At 43.3% G+C, this 18,749-nt stretch overlaps 1 protein-coding gene across 1 annotated transcript in view; it reads right to left on the reverse strand.

Annotated features, from left to right (window-relative positions):
- Positions 1-832: 832 nt before the first annotated feature.
- Positions 833-18,749, reverse strand: part of LOC126106341 (uncharacterized) — a 44,621-nt gene continuing 26,704 nt past the window's right edge. The window contains exons 2-6 of the mRNA XM_049912591.1: positions 12,785-12,893; positions 10,847-10,982; positions 8,609-8,694; positions 5,102-5,255; positions 833-1,700 (exon numbers count right to left, since the gene is read on the reverse strand). Coding sequence (XP_049768548.1) covers positions 1,609-1,700; positions 5,102-5,255; positions 8,609-8,694; positions 10,847-10,982; positions 12,785-12,862 — 546 coding nt within the window. The 5' untranslated portion in view covers positions 12,863-12,893 and the 3' untranslated portion in view covers positions 833-1,608. The remainder of the gene's footprint in view (positions 1,701-5,101; positions 5,256-8,608; positions 8,695-10,846; positions 10,983-12,784; positions 12,894-18,749) is intronic.

An 18,749-nucleotide genomic window follows, 5' to 3' on the forward strand; every position in this document is an offset into this window, starting at 1 on the left:
ATCACCCATTGAAAATTCGTAATCATCTTTCATGCACTGTTTTAGTTTACGATCATGGAATATCATTTCATTTATTGATGTAACATGACCTTATCCAATTGAATCCACACTGCTTCAAGTCTTGATTGTAACTCAAATCCATAATCTTATATCAACATTCAAATGTGTGTTTGCTAATTGCAGTTTGTATTTCAAATACGTATTGAGTACCACATTGTAAAGTCTGCAGCTTTTGAAATATTAGCTCATTACAAACCCATAGAGAACGAGTACACTAAATTTACATTGTAAAGGTCCTGCATAGCAGCTCATATGTATTTAGTAATGGACACTTAGTTGTACTCCAAGAGCTACATTTTGAAAGCATTTACTTCCCAGAGAGGTATTTGAGCATACAGGCCATTATCAGTGACAGCTGATCCACAGGACTACCCGACCAAGATATTATTGCACTTAGCCTTCCGTGACCATTATTGGAAACACGAGCTACTGTTACAGTAAAAAAAAATATTGTGGTGACCAAAGGAAATGTATTGCATTGTGAATTATTTCAAGACAACTGTGCATATATTACCAAGTGGTTAACTACATCCTCATGAAATAACACTGTAAAGACAAGCTGACCAGAGTGCCATAATTCCCAGGTGCAATAATGTGATAGACTAATATGGTGATAACGCAAGATTACTTTGTCCATACTAGAATAGAAACATAAGATTAGTTACACACTGTGTACATCTACATCAGTAGTGTCTGTCAAGAGTAAAATTTCTGTGATGACTAAGAATGATGTCAATCTAGTAAACATAGAACCTAGGTTTTTTTAAAATCTATGTATAACTGTGCGTACATGAGCACAGTGGGGCCTGTTGATTCGTGATACAAACAGAGTGTGTATAATTCATGAAAGAAATTCCCGACTTTTTACTGTTGTGGGGGACTAAAACAGCTCAATGGCGACAGATGAAAATTTATGTCAGACTGGTATTCGAATCCAAATTTACTGCTTTACGTGACTGGTCGTCTTAACTGCTTCCATTACCTGTGTACATCTTCAGTACAACCCAAATCTCCATATCCCACACACTACATAGAATTGTCTCCCGTCCATTCGTTATTCCCCTTCTCTCACAGCCCTACTGTATTCCTGCAAGATGTTGGACATTATGGTTCATCTGCACTGAAACATGGATATGCAGTCGGGTGTACGTACAATATGGGTATGGTGTCTCTTCTTTCGGATATGCATCTATGCTGTATGATTGTATGACTGAATGCCCAAATACCAGTCTGGCACATAAGTATTCTTCTAATGCATGTCACGGTATACACCAAGATAACATTAGAATCTAATTGATAAAACACATAGGATTAAAACACTAATTTGTCAATGCACACTTAATACAGCTTAAGATGACCTCCTGTACTCCTCCTTAAGCAGCCTGTGTGTTGCCCACGCTTCGAACAGAAGACATCATTGTGGAGCTCAGTTATCGTCGGGGTGTAGCATCCCAGTATGTGCTTGTATGGTCCAAGAAGCAGGAAACATTCGTAGCAATATCTCGCTGCTGCGCCGACGATATGGCAGCTGTAGAGATGTTAGTTTCTTCATCTAGCTCGGATGGGGTAAGTAGGCACCTGCTTACCCCTCAGGTACCTGTATAGGCCATACACCACCAGGATGAAGTAAAGTGTCGTACCTAGAGCAGAAAACTGGTGTTACGAGGCTTGCCCCCCTCCTTGAAAGACATAACATGTGGTATTCCTCAAAGCTCAATACTGGGACCAGTAGGGTTCAAAGACTCCACTGAAAACAGTGACAGGACTGTTAATGCCTGGCAGCAGAGGGATGATGTAACCCTGTAGACTGCAGTCGATGTACATAGAGACCATTTTAAGATATTTGGCGTTTCATAAGACAGAATACAGGAACCAGTAGGTTTGAAAAACTCCAGCTAGGGTCATCAGAACTTCACCGATTGTTGACAGGACTACAGTTAAAAAAAATGGTTCAAATGGCTCTGAGCACTATGCGACTAAACTTCTCAGGTCATCAGTCCCCTAGAACTTAGAACTACTTAAACCTAACTAACCTAAGGACATCATACATATCCATGCCCGAGGCAGGATTCTAACCTGCGACCGTAGCGGTCGTTCGGTCCCAGACTGTAGCGCCTAGAACCGCACGGCCACTCCGGCCGGCCACTACAGTTCATTTAAATAACAATATGCCTAAGAGAGACAATATTTAGTAACAGTCAAGGCTCTTTACAGTGGTTGCAGTGCATCGATCTGGCAATTACTACATTTGTAAGGAAGTAGCGTTGGGCTATCATTCATAGTGGCAGCATGATTAGACCCTAGTCATCTGAAAAAATTAACAACTTGCATTATGTATGCTAAATGCTAGGTCAGTCACATACAGGGTGGTTATAATTGAACTTCTATTGCCTGAGCAGTGTAGGTGGAGAACTATGTACCATATGGGTGACCAGCTTCAGACAAACGATCCTCATTTACTGTCACCACTTACCAGTAGACGCCAGTACTCGTACATCGACATAGGACTGAAAAACAAGCATCAGTGTGCATCATAGTTACAAACAGTCACCATGAGTCTGGACAAAGTGAGCAGGCCTTACTCGCAAAGGTGGTTCATCGAAACATCAACAGTGCTGTGTGTTAAAGAAATATGGAGAGGCTCTGTTTCTGCACCGGGGTTGAAGAAAAATAATTCCAGAGTTAGAATTAACGGGCGATTTGAGATTTGCTCGTGGGAGATGTCGACAGCCAATTGCGCCACAGATTGTAGGATAAGCTACTGCCGGCCGTGGTGGCCGTGCGGTTCTAGGCGCTTCGGTCCAGAACCGAGTGACTGCTACGGTCGCAGGTTCGAATCCTGCCACGGGCATGGATGTGTGTGATGTGCTTAGGTTAGTTAGGTTTAAGTATTTCTAAGTTCTAAGGGACTGATGACCTAAGATGTTAAGTCCCATAGTGCTCAGAGGCATTTGAACCATTTGAAAAGCTACTGAGTATATAAGTCGCGATGTGCGACCTTCAAGCAGTGTACCACCTATGTCATGACACCTGAACATTTTGTGATCCACTATTGTTTCTCAGCAGTATTGGAGCAACCTCTAGAACACTTCCAGGCTGTCGTGGGTTCAAGTGGCCATCACAGTGAGCAAACTGGGACAGTTAACAAATCTTACTCTATAATGTGGAAATTAAAATGCGTTTCTTTCATTGGTTTATTTGTTATTTCTCTTCCACATGTCAGAAAATATGTTTCCACAAAGTCCAGTTGCCCTATGATCAATCGTTTGTCAAGGTAGCCGTTCCAAATAGGAAAAGTTTAATTACAACCACCCTGCATAAAGGAAATAGGAGAGGAGTAAATTTCAACCATACAGTATTCCATTGCTGATTGCAGTGATCAAACGAGCCTTCAGAAACAAGCGTGTTAAAGGAACAAACAAATATCTCAGTTTAGAGAACAGAAAAAAACTCGCTGGGGTATTTATCTGGAACATTTTAAGTTTTGGTTGTAGTTGGTGTACTCTAGCGAAGCGGGAAAAAATAAAAAATAGAAGTGCAGATATGGAGAAGAGCCGCTACAACATTCTAGACTGAAAGGGAATCCAATTATTTAATGTTCTAAAACAAATTAAAGACGACATTAAAATGATGAAGAGAAAAGAAGCTGAATTTATTCGATGTCTAATTAGATATAATAGCTTTATAAAATACAGCCTAGAAGGAAAAACCCTGGGAAGAACAAATATAGAGGCAGGCCCAAAACATCCGTTTTACCAGTTACTATCAATCGAATGAACTGCAGCAACTACAACCAAATGGTGAAGCTGATGAGACACACAGAGAAGAACAGCTACAACAACAACTTGTTGCCCTTAGTGTCTGATGATGAAGATGATTCAGTGAGTCACAACTGATCTTACTGAAATATCTTCCAGACAGCTGGTTTTGGTACCAAAAGTTACCAGGGGCGATTAATAAGCAATACAACACTTTTTGTCTGAAATGATTCCATTATAGCATATTATTCCCCACTCTTTTAGCTACAAAATTCTGCATTTCAACATTTCTCCATTCAGTGCGATAGCCTCATACCACCTAACTGGGAAGGCCTTTGTGCCCGAATGGTACCACAGTCCTGGTCGGCATTGAAGCCAATGTCTTGCTGTATCAGTAACCTCCCCATCATCCATGGAGTGCACCTTTCACTGTGGAAGGATAGAAATCCAGTGGGTACACACCTTTGAGCGCCACAACTGGTGAGCGAGTGGCTCAGCACCACCAACAGACACATCCAGTTGAGCAATGAGGTGTTCGATTGCGATCCGTCAATCATCTCGAATGAGTGTGTCCTCATGTTTCAACACTGAAGGAATTACAGGTGTATGCGGCCAGTCAGCACGTGAGTGATCGAACAGGCTTGCGCAATCTTGTTATGATGACAGATACCTTCGGCAATAACTCACCATATCTGTGATGCTCTGACTTTCTACCAAAAGAAACTGAATGACAGCAATCTGCTCAGTATATAACACCTTTACAGATGCCATTCGAAGGCTATGTATAGTGTTGCCACCTGTTGGACCTTCATGTAACTGTAGAGACTGAAGTGAGAGTATTCCACGGTATCCTACAACAAGTACAACGGCCTTGCCGCAGTGGATACACCGGTTCCCGTGAGATCACCGAAGTTAAGCGCTTTCGGGCGTGGTCGGCATTGGGATGGGTGACCATCCGGGTCGCCATGCGCTGTTGCCATTTTTCGGGGTGCATTCAGCCTCGTGATGCCAATTGAGGAGCTACTCGACCGAATAGTAGCGGCTTCGCTTAAGAATACCATAAGTACGAGCGGAAGAGCGGTGTGCTGACCATGCCCCTCCTATCCCCATCCTCTTATGAGGATGACACGGCGGTCGGATGGTTCCGGTAGGCCACTCGTGGCCTGACGACGGAGCGATCCTACGACAAATTCCGCACTTTTCAACTGAAATGGGCCACTAAAAATAGTGTTGCACTACTTATTGAAAGCCCCGTGTATGTGATGTGACTGGAGGTTACTCACCTGTGACCACCACCAGCACGATGATAGTAACGGTGGCCGTCGGCAGGTGGCCAGTCATGTAGCAGAGGACTGCAAATGCCAGCCCGAGCAAGTCCCTGATGGGCAGCACCCCCAGCTGCTGCATAACCCATGGCAGCACTAGGTGAGGTCTGTCCTGCCAAATGCGACATCACCGGCACATTCAAAATTGGTTAGCACTGACATGGGTTACACTTTTAAAATGACACGCATATCATTTACACTACTGGCGATTAAAACTACAATAACAAGAAGAAATGCAGGTGATAAAGGGGCATTCAATGGACAAATATATCATATTAGAACTAACACGTGATTACATTTTCACTCAACTTGGGTGCTTAGATTTTGAGAAATCAGTACCCAGAACAACCACCTCTGGCCGTAATAACGGCCTTGGTACGCCTGGGCATTGAGTCAAACAGAGCTTGGATGGCGTGTAGAGATACAGCTGCCCATGCAGCTTCAACACGATACCACAGTTCATCAAGGGTAGTGACTGGCGTATTGTGACGAGCCAGTTGCTCGGCCACCATTTACCAGACGTTTTCAGTTGGTGGGCGATCTGGAGGGTGTGCTGGCCAGGGCAGCAGTCGGACATTTTCTGTATCCAGAAAGGGCCGTACAGGACCTGCAACATGCGGTCGTGCTCTATCCTGCTGAAATGTATGGTTTCGCAGGGATCGAATGAAGGGCAGAGCCACGGGTCGTAACACATCTGAAATGTAACGTCCACTGTTCCAAGTGCCGTCAGTGCGAACAAGACGTGACCGCGACGTGTAACCAATGGCACGCCATACCATTACGCTGGGTGACACGCCAGTATGACGATGATGAATACACGCTTCCAATGTGCATTCACCGCGATGTCGCCAAACACCGATGCGACCATCATGATACTGTAAATAGAACTTGGATTCATCCGAAAAAATGTTTTGCGATTCGTGCACCCATGTTCGTCGTCGAGTGCACCATCGCAGGCGCTCCTGTCTGTGATGCAGCGTCAAGGGTAACCGCAGCCGTGGTCTCCGAGCTGATAGTCCATGCTGCTGCAAACGTTGTCGGACTGTTCGTGCAGATGGTTGTTGTCTTGCAAACGTCCCCATCTGTTGACTCAGGCATCGAGACGTGGGTGCACGATCCGTTACAGCCATCCGGATAAAATGCCCGTCATCTCGACTGCTAGTGATACAATGCCGTTGGGATCCAGCACGGCGTTACGTATTACTCTCCTGAACCCACCGATTCCATTTTCTGGTAACATTCATTGGATCTCGACCAATGCGAGGAGCAATTTCGCGATACGATAAACCGCAATCGATTTAGGCTACAATCCGACATTTATCAAAGTCGGAAACGTTAAGGGTCGCATGTCTCCTCCTTACACGAGGCATCACAACAACGTTTCACCAGGCAACGCCGGTCAACTGCTTTTTGTGTATGATAAATCGATTGGAAACGTTCCTCATGTCAGCACGTTGTAGATGTCACCACCGGCGTCAACCTTGTGTGAATGCTCTGGAAAGCTAATCATTTGCATGTCACAGCATCTCCTTCCTGTCGGTTAAATTTCGCGTTTGTAGCACGTCATCTTCGTGGTGAAGCAATTTTAATGGCCAGTAGTGTAATTATGGGTCTTGGATCTTTCAAGCAGCCTAAATGCTATAAACTGCTCAGTTTTTACCACATTCGTTACTTATTGGTGGGGAATTCCTTGCTAGTCACATTTTATTCATTGCACTTCACATCACTTTTGTTAAATTACGCTCTGATGAAATTGGAAAATCTTATACTACGAATCAACAGCATAATATTTATCAAATTGTGTGTATATGATCACCCTGTAACAGGTATGAAATCATTAAAGTTACAATCCATTTGGAACTTATGTTCAGCATCGACGTAAGTATCACGTGTAACCAAAAAAAAGCGCAGACAGTCTTCATTGAGAGAATGAAGACGAGGTTCATTTGTTGAATTTCTTGCCTCACCTGGGACACATGCTGAGTCATTTCATAAATACTGCTGGCTAGTGGCTGTTGTGACTTATATGTCTTCAAATCATGTTGTAGATGTCCTGTGTGGGGGATAAATCAGGAGACTCGGTGGGCCATACAAGGATCTGTACATTTCCTCAAGGTATTTGTGGTGTTAATTGCATTGTGGCGTCATGTTTTATTCTGCTGGAATAGGCCATTTGGTATACTGGTCCTAAAGGATATGACGACAGGGCTTACTATTCGTGATACTTATAGAAATTCAGTCACCTTTCGACAGTCACCGTTATCAGTCCTGTTGTCATATGTAACAGCTCCCCATGGCATGATCCCCACAGCTGGTGAGGTGCTGGTCTCAATTGCCAGTTCCTCTGTCTAACAACCCTACCACAACAAAGGTCAAAATTTAATAATGATTGTGGTGTTGCTCACGCTGCTAAATACTGCATTTTCGGGCAACAACAAAGTTATTATGTGGCAGGTGTCATTAGAGCACAGTTAATAAAGTCATTTCATGTAATAATGAATGAACTAGGCACTCATCGTTTCATGATTCCCACGCTGGTCTCGTTGTAAAATCATGGCTCAATCGTCGAAAATCTAGGTGGTGATGATTCCAAGCTCGGATGCAAAGAGGCCTAGGTTTTATTACGCTATATTCAAAAGTTTTGTAGATGCGCTTCACAAACCATTCTTGAAGATTAAATCTTTCAAAGTTAGCACAATGGTGATGTAAAAAAATAATCAGCACTCTGAATTTAAGTTACACTTCTTTTTTATTACTTTTGTTGCAGTATCACGTAACTCGTTCCAAAACATCACTTCACAACACAAAACATACTTGAAAACATCTTCCCACTGTTAAAGTTCACATTTTATAAGCTGACTACAATATGTGTCTTTCCAACATTACATCCAAGACTTGACCTTCTCAAGGTCCGACTCTCTAACAAACTAATAATCACTTACGCGCCCAAAAATCAGAGTTACAAGTACGTCAAAGATCATAGTGACAAAAGAAAGAGTTCACATAGGAATAATATTATTGCAATATAAGCATATCGATGTATCAAAGTACCTCTACATTAATGAAATCAAATCTGAATGTTGTCTCAGAAATACAGCAGAGTATTGCTGGTATCGAGAGGTTGAGTTGAGGTGCCGTAATGGTCACGTAATTACCATTACATGTGACGTTTCACCAGGCCATCCACAGACAGAGCGCCCATTGCTGAAGGCCACAGAACGTCACTGAACACCCCCAGTGACACTGGCTCTACGCCATAGATATGACTGTTATGTACAGTTAAGTATACAAAAAAGGGCTTAATCGAAACACATTTCCGTAGTGCGACCAAGTTGTACAAATCTATTCTACAGTTTATCCATGTATTGCTGAGGCATGATCCAGAGCTCTGCGGTATTACTAGATGTACTGGCATATGGATGCAGAAAAGTCAGGCACCCTGAAGTAGACAGTAGTAACACTCACCCAGCAAACCCCCAAGATGAGCATAGTGGAACAGATGGTGTCCATAACTGCTATGGTGGTGGCCACATAGAAGAAAGCTCTGTAGCCTGCAGAAAGGAAAAATCGGTGAAAACAAAACAAAAAATGCAGTTGTAAAACACGAATTTGTTATTATCTACAAGATCAACATAGTTGGAACAGTAACTGATGTACAATGGTTGACAATACTAATGGCATGAGGAAAAGTGTTGGTAATGGAAAGTGTTATTTATGAAACACTAGTCAAAAGGTTATCAAACTTCTCAGAAGTTTGTCCACATAGCTAACATTAAATGATTAAATATTCATTCCATTTGGAGTGGATGTCCAAGGTCGACATCAGTGTGAGGTTTGAACCCACGGGCTTAAATAGCGTCTCATATTCATTGTGCATGGAAGGAAACACTCTTCGAATGTCATCTTCAGAAATTTCTAGCCAAGTCTGAAACACATGCTGTGTCAGTTAGTGAAGAGGCTGGTGTGGAAGCATTGTGTTCCCATCACATCTCAGTCTATAGGTGACAAATGAGGGGAGGGTTAATCATGCTAATCAAGGATTCATACAGTCCTCAAGGTATGTGTAGTGTGAACTGTAGAATGAGGTCTTCTATTGTTCAGCTGGGGTGTTTGGTACCTCATCATGAAATGTGTTACCATACTCACCACACACTGGTGAGCATTCTGCCTCCAAAAACTGCCAAATCAGACCTGTTGTCGTCAAATTGCTCCCCTCATCTTGACTTCAGGCATAGGAGGAGTGTGGGTCTCGGGAACCACTGCTTCATGTGACATTTCACCAAGTCTCCATAGGAGCTGGCAGTGTCGATTGGACTAGCATGAACGCAAATGATATTCAACAGTTGACGTCCCCAAAATCCCACACTGTGCCCCAGCTGGACCTAGATCTACACCACGCAAATCTCTGTTGTCTGTGGTACAGTGTCAGCAGTAGTAAATGGAGATCTCAACTCAGATTGCAGTACCTTCTCATTAGTGCTGTGGTTTTTTTTTTTTTTTTTTTGCATCAAAGAAAAGCAACAATTTCTGTGATCCTGTATGCATTTACTTCATGATCTTCCATAGGCAGTTATATAAGAAACTTTTTATATAAGAAGTTTTTATGCAGTAATCTGTTTGCAATGATTCATGATGACACTATGCTGTATCATCTGCTTGGATTTCACTGGTTGTCTGTTCATCAGAACCAGTTCAATTATATTAAGATTTTCTTGTTGTAGTCCTATTGGGAGTACACATGACTACTCTGCTCGCCACACCACTACCATGAGTCCATCTTGTCACCACTCGTTCTCCAGTCACAGTGCTGCCATCACCTGCCAGTGTAATCTCTCGGTATGATGTGAAATGGTTTGGCCTTTCTCAGAGTCCATACATGACGACAAGCTGCACGTGCAGATTCTTTGGGTATGCTGGAGAACAGAAGTAACATTAGACACACGCTAAGATATCATGAACTGACACCACGCGTCATCTGTAGAAATGCCTTTTCCATGTGCTGGAAAGACAATCGCATAAGGATGACATTTTAATCAACACATACCAGAGGCATGGTAATGCTGGGGAAGAGTTTGGCAGCATTTGGTCAAGTTGTGCATTGTGTAACAGAATGTTAGTCTTTGTGTATAACATTAGCACTGATGAGATTTTCACTCTGCAGGGGAGTGTGCGCTGATGTGAAACTTCCTGGCAGATTAAAACTGTGTGCCGGACCGAGACTCGAACTCGGGACCTTTCCCTTTCGCGGACAAGTGCTCTACCAACTGAGCTACCCAAGCGCGACACACGCCCCGTCCTCACAGCTTTACTTCTGCCAGTATGTCGTCTCCTACCTTCCAAACTTTACAGAAGCTCTCCTGCGAACCCTGCAGAACTAGCACTCCTGAAAGAAAGGATATTGCGAAGACATGGCTTAGCCACAGCGTGGGGGATGTTTCCAGAATGAGATTTTCACTCTGCAGCGGAGACCTTCTGTAAAGTTTGGAGGGTAGGAGACGAGGTACTGGCAGAAGTAAAGGTGTGAGGACTGGGCGTGAATCGTGCTTGGGTAGCTCAGCTGGTAGAGGACTTGCCCGCAAGGAGTTCGAGTCTCGGTCCGGCACACAGTTTTGATCTGTCAGGAAGTTTCATTGTCACTGATAATTATAACTGTGCTGTTTTATGCCGCAACTGCAGTAATAGCAATGAGAACATCTCACTCACCTGCTAGCGCGAAGTCGATATTTGCCCGCAATTCTGGGGTGCTGGTGCCAGTGTAGTGTTGGTACTCCTCGTCCTCAATCTGCTCTAGCTTCCTCACCGCCAGCAGCGCTCCAACAATAACCAGCACAGAGAATACCTGTGGCACAAACACAGCCTTGTCTAAATAAAAGTAGCGAAACTGAGGACACAACGGAACAGCCAGGTGTGAAATAATACCAGCTGCAAAATACTAACGCGAATTCTTTACAGACGAATGGAAAAGTGGTACAAGCTGACCTCGGGGAAGATCAGTTTGGATTCCGTAGAAATGTTGGGACACGCGAGGCAATACTGACCCTACGACTTATCTTAGAAGAAAGATTAAGGAAACACAAACCTACGTTTCTAGCATTTGTAGATTTAGAGAAAGCTTTTGACAATGTTGAGTGGAACACTCTCTTTCAAATTCTGAAGGTGGCAGGGGTAAAATACAGGGAGCGAAAGGCTATTTACAATTTGTACAGAAGCCAAGTGGCAGTTATAAGAGTCGAGGGGCAAGAAAGGGAAGCAGTGGTTAGGAAGGGAGTGAGACAAGGTTGTAGCCTATCCCCGACGTTATTCAATCTGTATATTGAGCAAGCAATAAAGGAAACAAAAGAAAAGTTCGTAGTAGATATTAAAATCCATGGAGAAGAAATAAAAACTTTGAGGTTCGCTGATGACATTGTAATTCTGTCAGAGACATCAAAAGACTTGGAAGAGCAGTTGAACGGAATGGACAGTGTCTTGAAATGAGGATATAAGATGAACATCAACAAAAGCAAAACGAGGATAATGGAGTGTAGTCGAATTAAGTCGGGAGATACTGTGGGAATTAGATTAGGAAATGAGACACTTAAAGTAGTAAAGGAGTTTTGTTATTTGAGGAGCAAAATAACTGATGATGGTCGAAGTAGAGAGGGCATAAAATGTAGACTGGCAATGGCAAGGAAAGCGTTTCTGAAGAAGAGAAATTTATTAACATCGAGTATAGATTCAAATGTCAGCAAGTCGTTTCTGAAAGTATTTGTATGCAGTGTAGCCATGTATGGAGGTGAAACGTGGACGATAAATAGTTTGGACAAGAAGAGAATAGAAGCTTTCCGAAATGTGGTGCTACAGAAGAATGCTGAAGATTAGATGGGTTGATCACATAACTAATGAGTAGGTATTGAATAGAACTGGGGAGAAGAGGAGCTTGTGGCACAGCTTGACTAGAAGAAGGGATCGGTTGGTAGGACATGTTCTGAGACATCGAGGGATCACCAATTTAGTATTGGAGGGCAGTGTGGAGGGTAAAAATCGTAGAGGGAGACTAAGAGATGAACACAGTAAACAGATTCAGAAGGATGTAGGTTGCAATAGGTACTGGGAGATGAAGAAGCTTGCACAGGATAGAGTAGCATGGAGAGCTGCATCAAACCAGTCTCAGGACTGAAGACCACAACTACAACAACAACGGATTGATAGTAGGTCCACTCTTGTTCATGTTATATTTCAATGATCTGCCATCATATATCGAAGGATCTGAGGTAGTTCTCTTTGCAGACAATGCAGGTAGTATAGCAAATACAATGGAGGAACTTCAACAACTGAAAACGTAAATAAGAGTGAATGGTTTTCTAAAAATAGACTGCCACTGAACATGGGATAATGCATGCATATCTGTACAGCAGAATGCCTGACTACACAGACGTGAGCAAAGATTAGAGATATGAAACAAATTCGTGTTCATTCTTGCCTGTTGATATTTGTAAGAACCTGATCCGAATGTTACGTGTTAGAGATCTTCTTACATGTTTAAGTTCTGCAGACTTGGCATTGTGTGTCAAAACCTCGTGCACGACTAGGAACAAAATTAATTGTTTGGCGCCGAGGTGTGGGTAGCGTCGGGATAGCGATATTCGTAAGTTTACTCACCAGCCACAGGGCTCCTATGATAATGCAGCCCTTCCTCAGGGTGCACCTGACCTTGGGTATCTTGAGCATCACCACCATGTTGGAGGCTGAGCGCTGTTACTCACCAGCACTGAAACAGAAAGGAACAACAGTGACTCCCCAGCATCTTCCACAGACAACATTTATGCGTCATTTCAAAAAGCAGACTTCTGTTTTGCCATCCGATTTCCAAATTTATACATTTGTTTCATTGGAACTGACAAATAAGTGCACACAAAAGTGCACTTCTAATCATATTCCCATCACCACATTTGGTCCATGTAAAATCAATGAAACAAAAGATGTCTTTAAAACTGTAGACGCCCCGGTGGTCCCGGTCGCCTACAGTGGACTGGAAGCTGAGCAGTGACCTCTCCAGTTATCAGGAAGCTGGGAAATGACTGTGGACACGTCAGAAACGCCAAAGAAACATTATTAATTCGTGACACCTTTATTCCTGCCGAGTACAATGTGGCCCGTGTAACACAGGTTGGCTGAGCTTGGTGACATCAATGACCTTCCCCGAGTCCTCGGTGCCTCGGAGCGATGACACCAGCTCCGGGCCGCACCAGCCTCGCTAGTGCAGCGCCGCGCACTGTGACGTAGCAGCGGAATGCCCTTACTTCGGCCACGCATGGCGGGCGGCACCCGGCTCGACGGCGGACAGCAGGCCGCTGCACGTAGGAGGCTCCGGGTTGGAGTCCCGGCGCTGTCTGAGCGAGAAGCATTCTCGTAGTGCGGAGTGTACTCTGTCCCACCCTGTCTTCTTCCCTGCTCCTCCTGGTGGCTCGTCCACTGTGGACAGGCAGAACGGGCTGCAGTCCCGCAGCGTCGTTGGCTCACCCAGTTGTGATGGCGGGTGCACAGTGCCTAGGCCCCACACTATCTCGACGACAGCTCACTGATGTGGTCAGCATTGGCGGCGAGCGAGTCTGTCACGATGTCTGCTACTCCTGAGTTGATGATTGACAGCGGCAGCAGAGAGGACCAGAGCTGGTACTGTCCCCTCACGTCTGCTGCTGGATGGGCTGCCCTTACTGCAACATCTCCTTAAGGGGCTCCGGAACGCCCTATACTTACAATGTTGAAATAACGCTTATAAATTACATCTTTCCTCGCAAAGTATTTGAGGTAGGAAGTTGAACTTTTTACAGATTATTTATTGGAATATGGGCTACAACTTAACACAGGGATTTTACAAAATTTCAGTTCAGTTATTAAAGATGAGTTTTCTTTTAATTGTAATGAAAATTCACAACATTTTTTTGCAATTTTTTATTTATATATTCAAAAATATACAGTTTTTTGGAAAAAGGCTGTGTTAAATTATGCAGAAGGTACTGTGTAACATTTACTGAAAGTTTGAAACAAATATGTTTGGAAGATCCTTAGAAAACATGTAATTAGTATGAGAAAATAAAAGTTTTGGGAATCGAGCGACAAAGATTGGATTAACTTTTTAGTGCATTCCCGGTCCATAGGATGGATTATCTTCATCCTCTGCAAACTCCTCCTCCAGCTTCCTCTTGTTCCTCCTCCTGTTTACTCTTGCTTCTGTTTCTAGACTCTTTACAGCCCTGTCTGCAGCCCGAAGGCGTTCCTTGTCTAAAGCAAGCACCGCTCGTACCATGTTAGAACCTATCTTCATTCCCATATTTCTAAATATCTTGCACCTCACAATGTTGCCATCATAGAAAGTCGCAACAGCATCATACACACCAAAGTGAAGTGTTTCTATTCCAACAAATACAGTCTTGGGGATTCTCGACCATATAACACTATTTACACTTTCATTGGGGTTTTGAGTTTTTCCGTGAATACTTTTTTTCAACAGTTCAGGTGCTGCTAAGTCTCTGAAAATAGGTTAGCCACAACACATACTTTATCTCACATCACTAAAATGTACCTGATTAACACGGACGTTAATAATAACACCATTTGACAGAAGTTTAACAGCGCCACAGTGGGTCACGCCCATGTAGAACACATTTCAAAAAAAAAATAAAAATAGTTGTAGTCTTCGGAATTGAATAAATTATATATCTATTAAAAGGTAATAGTCTGCAGATTCAGAAAACGTAAAAAAGTAAAAATTGAACTTTTCATGATTTTGAGCCTTTCCGGAGCCCCTTAATAAAGATCGAGCTGAGCGCTACGCAGCGACCCAGTACACATCTAACTGCGAGTCTAACTGCGAGTGCCTTGTTGCTATCAAAGCTGGCGTATTTAAAGGAAGCACTAGCGATGTCCTGACGTCATTCTCGTTTGTAATGAATGCATTCGTTCCACTTATACTGCTGACTTATCTGTCATACTCGCCCCTTAGGTGTTCTTGTGACAGAGTTACGTGTTGTTACGGCAGACTTACGTGAAGTTGTGAAATGCAGTACAGACCTCTGTCTTATACTCGACGAAAGTCTCCGTCTAACACAAACCCGCGTGCTAAGCAATTCTCTCTCGCCTGTTGTGTGCAACCAACCAGGCAATTGCCCCTGTGTGACGACACATTCCGGTACATGTGCATTCCTCTTACCTCTTGGCTAACCTGCTGCCTCTGGCTCTCCGCATAGGCAACGAAACTTTGACAATACTCCACGTTTCCAACTCTTTTCTATTCTGTGACACTACAAAACTTGTAACTATTTTATAGCTTTTTGCTTGGTAGTGACTCACTCTGCCTAAGTGAGGAGAGTGGAGTGACTACTCCTTGTGCCCCATCTGCAAGAAGATTAATTATAATTTCTGGTCTCAGTGTTGACCATGTAAGGCAGGGGTGTACAGAATTGCTAGTATGATGGCTATAACAATTTTGCAAACAAGGTACATGATATTAGTAACATTTTCTCGGGATTCCAGGAACTTTCGACCGAGCTCTCCCCAGTCATTGTGAAGTGGTAAGACTGACTGCTGTGTCACCGTGGCCGCGTCATTATACAGGGTGATTCAAAAAGAATACCACAACTTTAGGAATTTAAAACTCTGCAACGACAAAAGGCAGAGCTAAGCACTATCTGTCAGCAAATTAAGGGAGCTATAAAGTTTCATTTAGTTGTACATTTGTTCGCTTGAGGCGCTGCTGACTAGGCGTCAGCGTCAGTTGATGCTAAGATGGCGACCGCTCAACAGAAAGCTTTTTGTGTTATTGAGTACGGCGGAAGTGAATCGATGACAGTTGTTCAGCGTGCATTTCGAACGAAGTATAGTGTTAAACCTCCTGATAGGTGGTGTATTAAACGTTGGTATAAACAGTTTAGAGAGAATGGGTGTTTGTGCAAGGGGAAAAGTTCTGGACTGCCAGGCAGCCCGTGACAGAGCACTTCATCACTGGCCTCCAAGAAGCCCTGATCTTACCCCCTGCGATTTTTTCTTATGGGGGTATGTTAAGGATATGGTGTTTCGGCCACCTCTCCCAGCCACCATTGATGATTTGAAACGAGAAATAACAGCAGCTATCCAAACTGTTACGCCTGATACGCTACAGAGAGTGTGGAACGAGTTGGAGTATCGGGTTGATATTGCTCGAGTGACTGGAGGGGGCCATATTGAACATCTCTGTTTTTGAGTGAAAAAAACCTTTTTAAATACTCTTTGTAATTATGTACAACAGAAGGTTATATTATGTTTCTTTCATTAAATACACATTTTTAAAGTTGTGGTATTCCTTTTGAATCACCCTGTATTGCCCCACTGCTGGCTGTGACGTCACTGGTGCTGTCGTCCTCGAGATGTACGGAGATGTTTTCACCCCGTGTCCGTCGCACTTAGTCTAACTTAGCGATAGCCGGGTCCCAGGCTGTGCCGAGCTGCATACCGCCGTCCTTGTTGATGGTGTTTTCAGAGGTTTTTATTTAAATAGCTTCTTTTACGACGCTATCCAAAAATCCCTTCGTCTTCATAACGACATATGTCTCGTCGAATAGAATTCGGTGTCCATTTTCTAAGGCATGTTCTGCCCTAGATCTAGGGCTTAGAACGCCTCGAGTGTACAAGTACCACGTCAGTGTGGCTGTTACTACGTCGGCCAAACAGTACGCACTGTGGAGCAACGCCGGACGGAACACGACAGGTGCTTACGCCTACGCTAACCAGAAAAATCAGGCGATATAGGCTAGTGTAGAGTGGTGAATCAAATCTGTCTTGAGGAAAAAGTCCACCGCACCAACGCCAACAAGAGTAATCATAACAAAAACACATATGCCCATGATTATAAAACACTGTCACTGGGAATTTCTGTGACCTGGCTAAGGGTTTTGTCTGCGTGAATCACGATACTCTAGAGCAAAAGTTAAAATATTATGGATGAGTAGACACAGCAAATGGTTCAAATGGCTCTAAGCACTATGGGACTTAACATCTGAAGTCATCAGTGCCCTAGACTTAGAACTACTTAACTAACCTAAGGACATCACACACATCCATGCCCGAGGAAGGTTCAAATGGTTGAAATGGCTCTGAGTACTATGGGACTTAACATCTGAGGTCAACAGTCCCCTAGAACTTAGAACTACTTAAACCTAACTAACCTAAGGACATGACACACATCCATGCCCGTGGCAGGATTCGAACCTGTGACCGTAGCAGTCGCGCGGTTCCAGACTAAAGCGCCTAGAACCGCTCGGCCACACCAGCCGGCCCCGAGTAAGGATTCAAACCTGCGACCGTAGCAGCAGCGTAGTTTCGGACTGAAGCGCCTAGGAACCGCTCGGTCACAGCGGCCGACCAGAATCAGCAGTTTTATGGGTTTTATCTTATCTTACGACAAAAAGCAATGTTCCATGTCATTGCCATAACGAGGATCACTCAGCATTTGAAACAGACAGTAGTAAGCCACGGAAGATGTAGGGTTCGGTCTTTTTCCAGATTATGCGATTGCAGGAATAGCAAATAGTACCATTCCTCTTACATGAAAAGGCAGCTAATAGCATACTCGAAAACGTGAACAGGTGGTTCGAGGCAAATCGGTTATCCTTCAGTTTTAACAAGACTTGCACATACAGTTCAGTAGTCATCATATAACTGCGCGACCTATGAATGTGAAATTCTCAAACAAATAAGTACAAGTAGTAGAAAGTGTTAAGTTCATTGGAAAACCCACTACTTAGGCTTAATGAATCGTTTCAGTTCACCTAGGTTTGCAGTACGCATAATTAATGCTAAAAGTGATTAAAAAATTATTTCGGTCACTTTCACACACTGGTGTGCTGTGGCATCAGTTTTGAGGAAAATCAAAGTACAGAGGCAGTACGTTCAGAAAACAGAATCCTATCGTACTAATTAATTCTAGAACATCATGCAGATCCCACATCAGAAACTACATAGCACTATATACAGGGTGAGGACGGAGGAGAGTCACACACTTTGAAGGGTTGGCAATATGGTTCTGATCAAGAAACTTCAAATGGACATGTTCCCTGTTCCGAACGGTTTTTATGATCGAACACATTTAATGTACACTGTTATTTATTTTCGAATATTGTCATTGTTTACAAGGTAGTGTAGACGAAGCTGACACGAACAATTTGATATGGGACACTTTTGGTCTACCAAGTGAAAAAAATAACCTCAGTTTGGCCTACAAAAACTACCTAAGTTACAGTGCATGCGCATGACACAAGATTTTTCAGTGTTCTTGCTCCCTCTTCACGGAAATTGTTAGCCCTAGAGAAGAAATGAGTAGGACATTGTTTGTCGGAAATTTGATGTACGTAATTTAATTTTGTACTGCGACACGTTTTCGCTGGACGCTTCGGTTTTCGAGTTACTCAAGAGAAATTTACGAAAGTGCTTCTAAACGTGTTCTAGCATATGTCCATATTACGCTTTTTGTTCGGAACCAATAATTCAATCATTCCTCAACATGTGTACCTTGCATCCTGATTCGCCCTATATATACCTTAATAATCTCGCTTATTTCCAATATTTGTTTTCAGAATAGTGCAAAAATCAT

This window comes from Schistocerca cancellata, chromosome 10, assembly GCF_023864275.1.
Source record: "Schistocerca cancellata isolate TAMUIC-IGC-003103 chromosome 10, iqSchCanc2.1, whole genome shotgun sequence".
In the NCBI taxonomy this organism is placed as follows: Eukaryota; Metazoa; Arthropoda; class Insecta; order Orthoptera; family Acrididae; genus Schistocerca; species Schistocerca cancellata.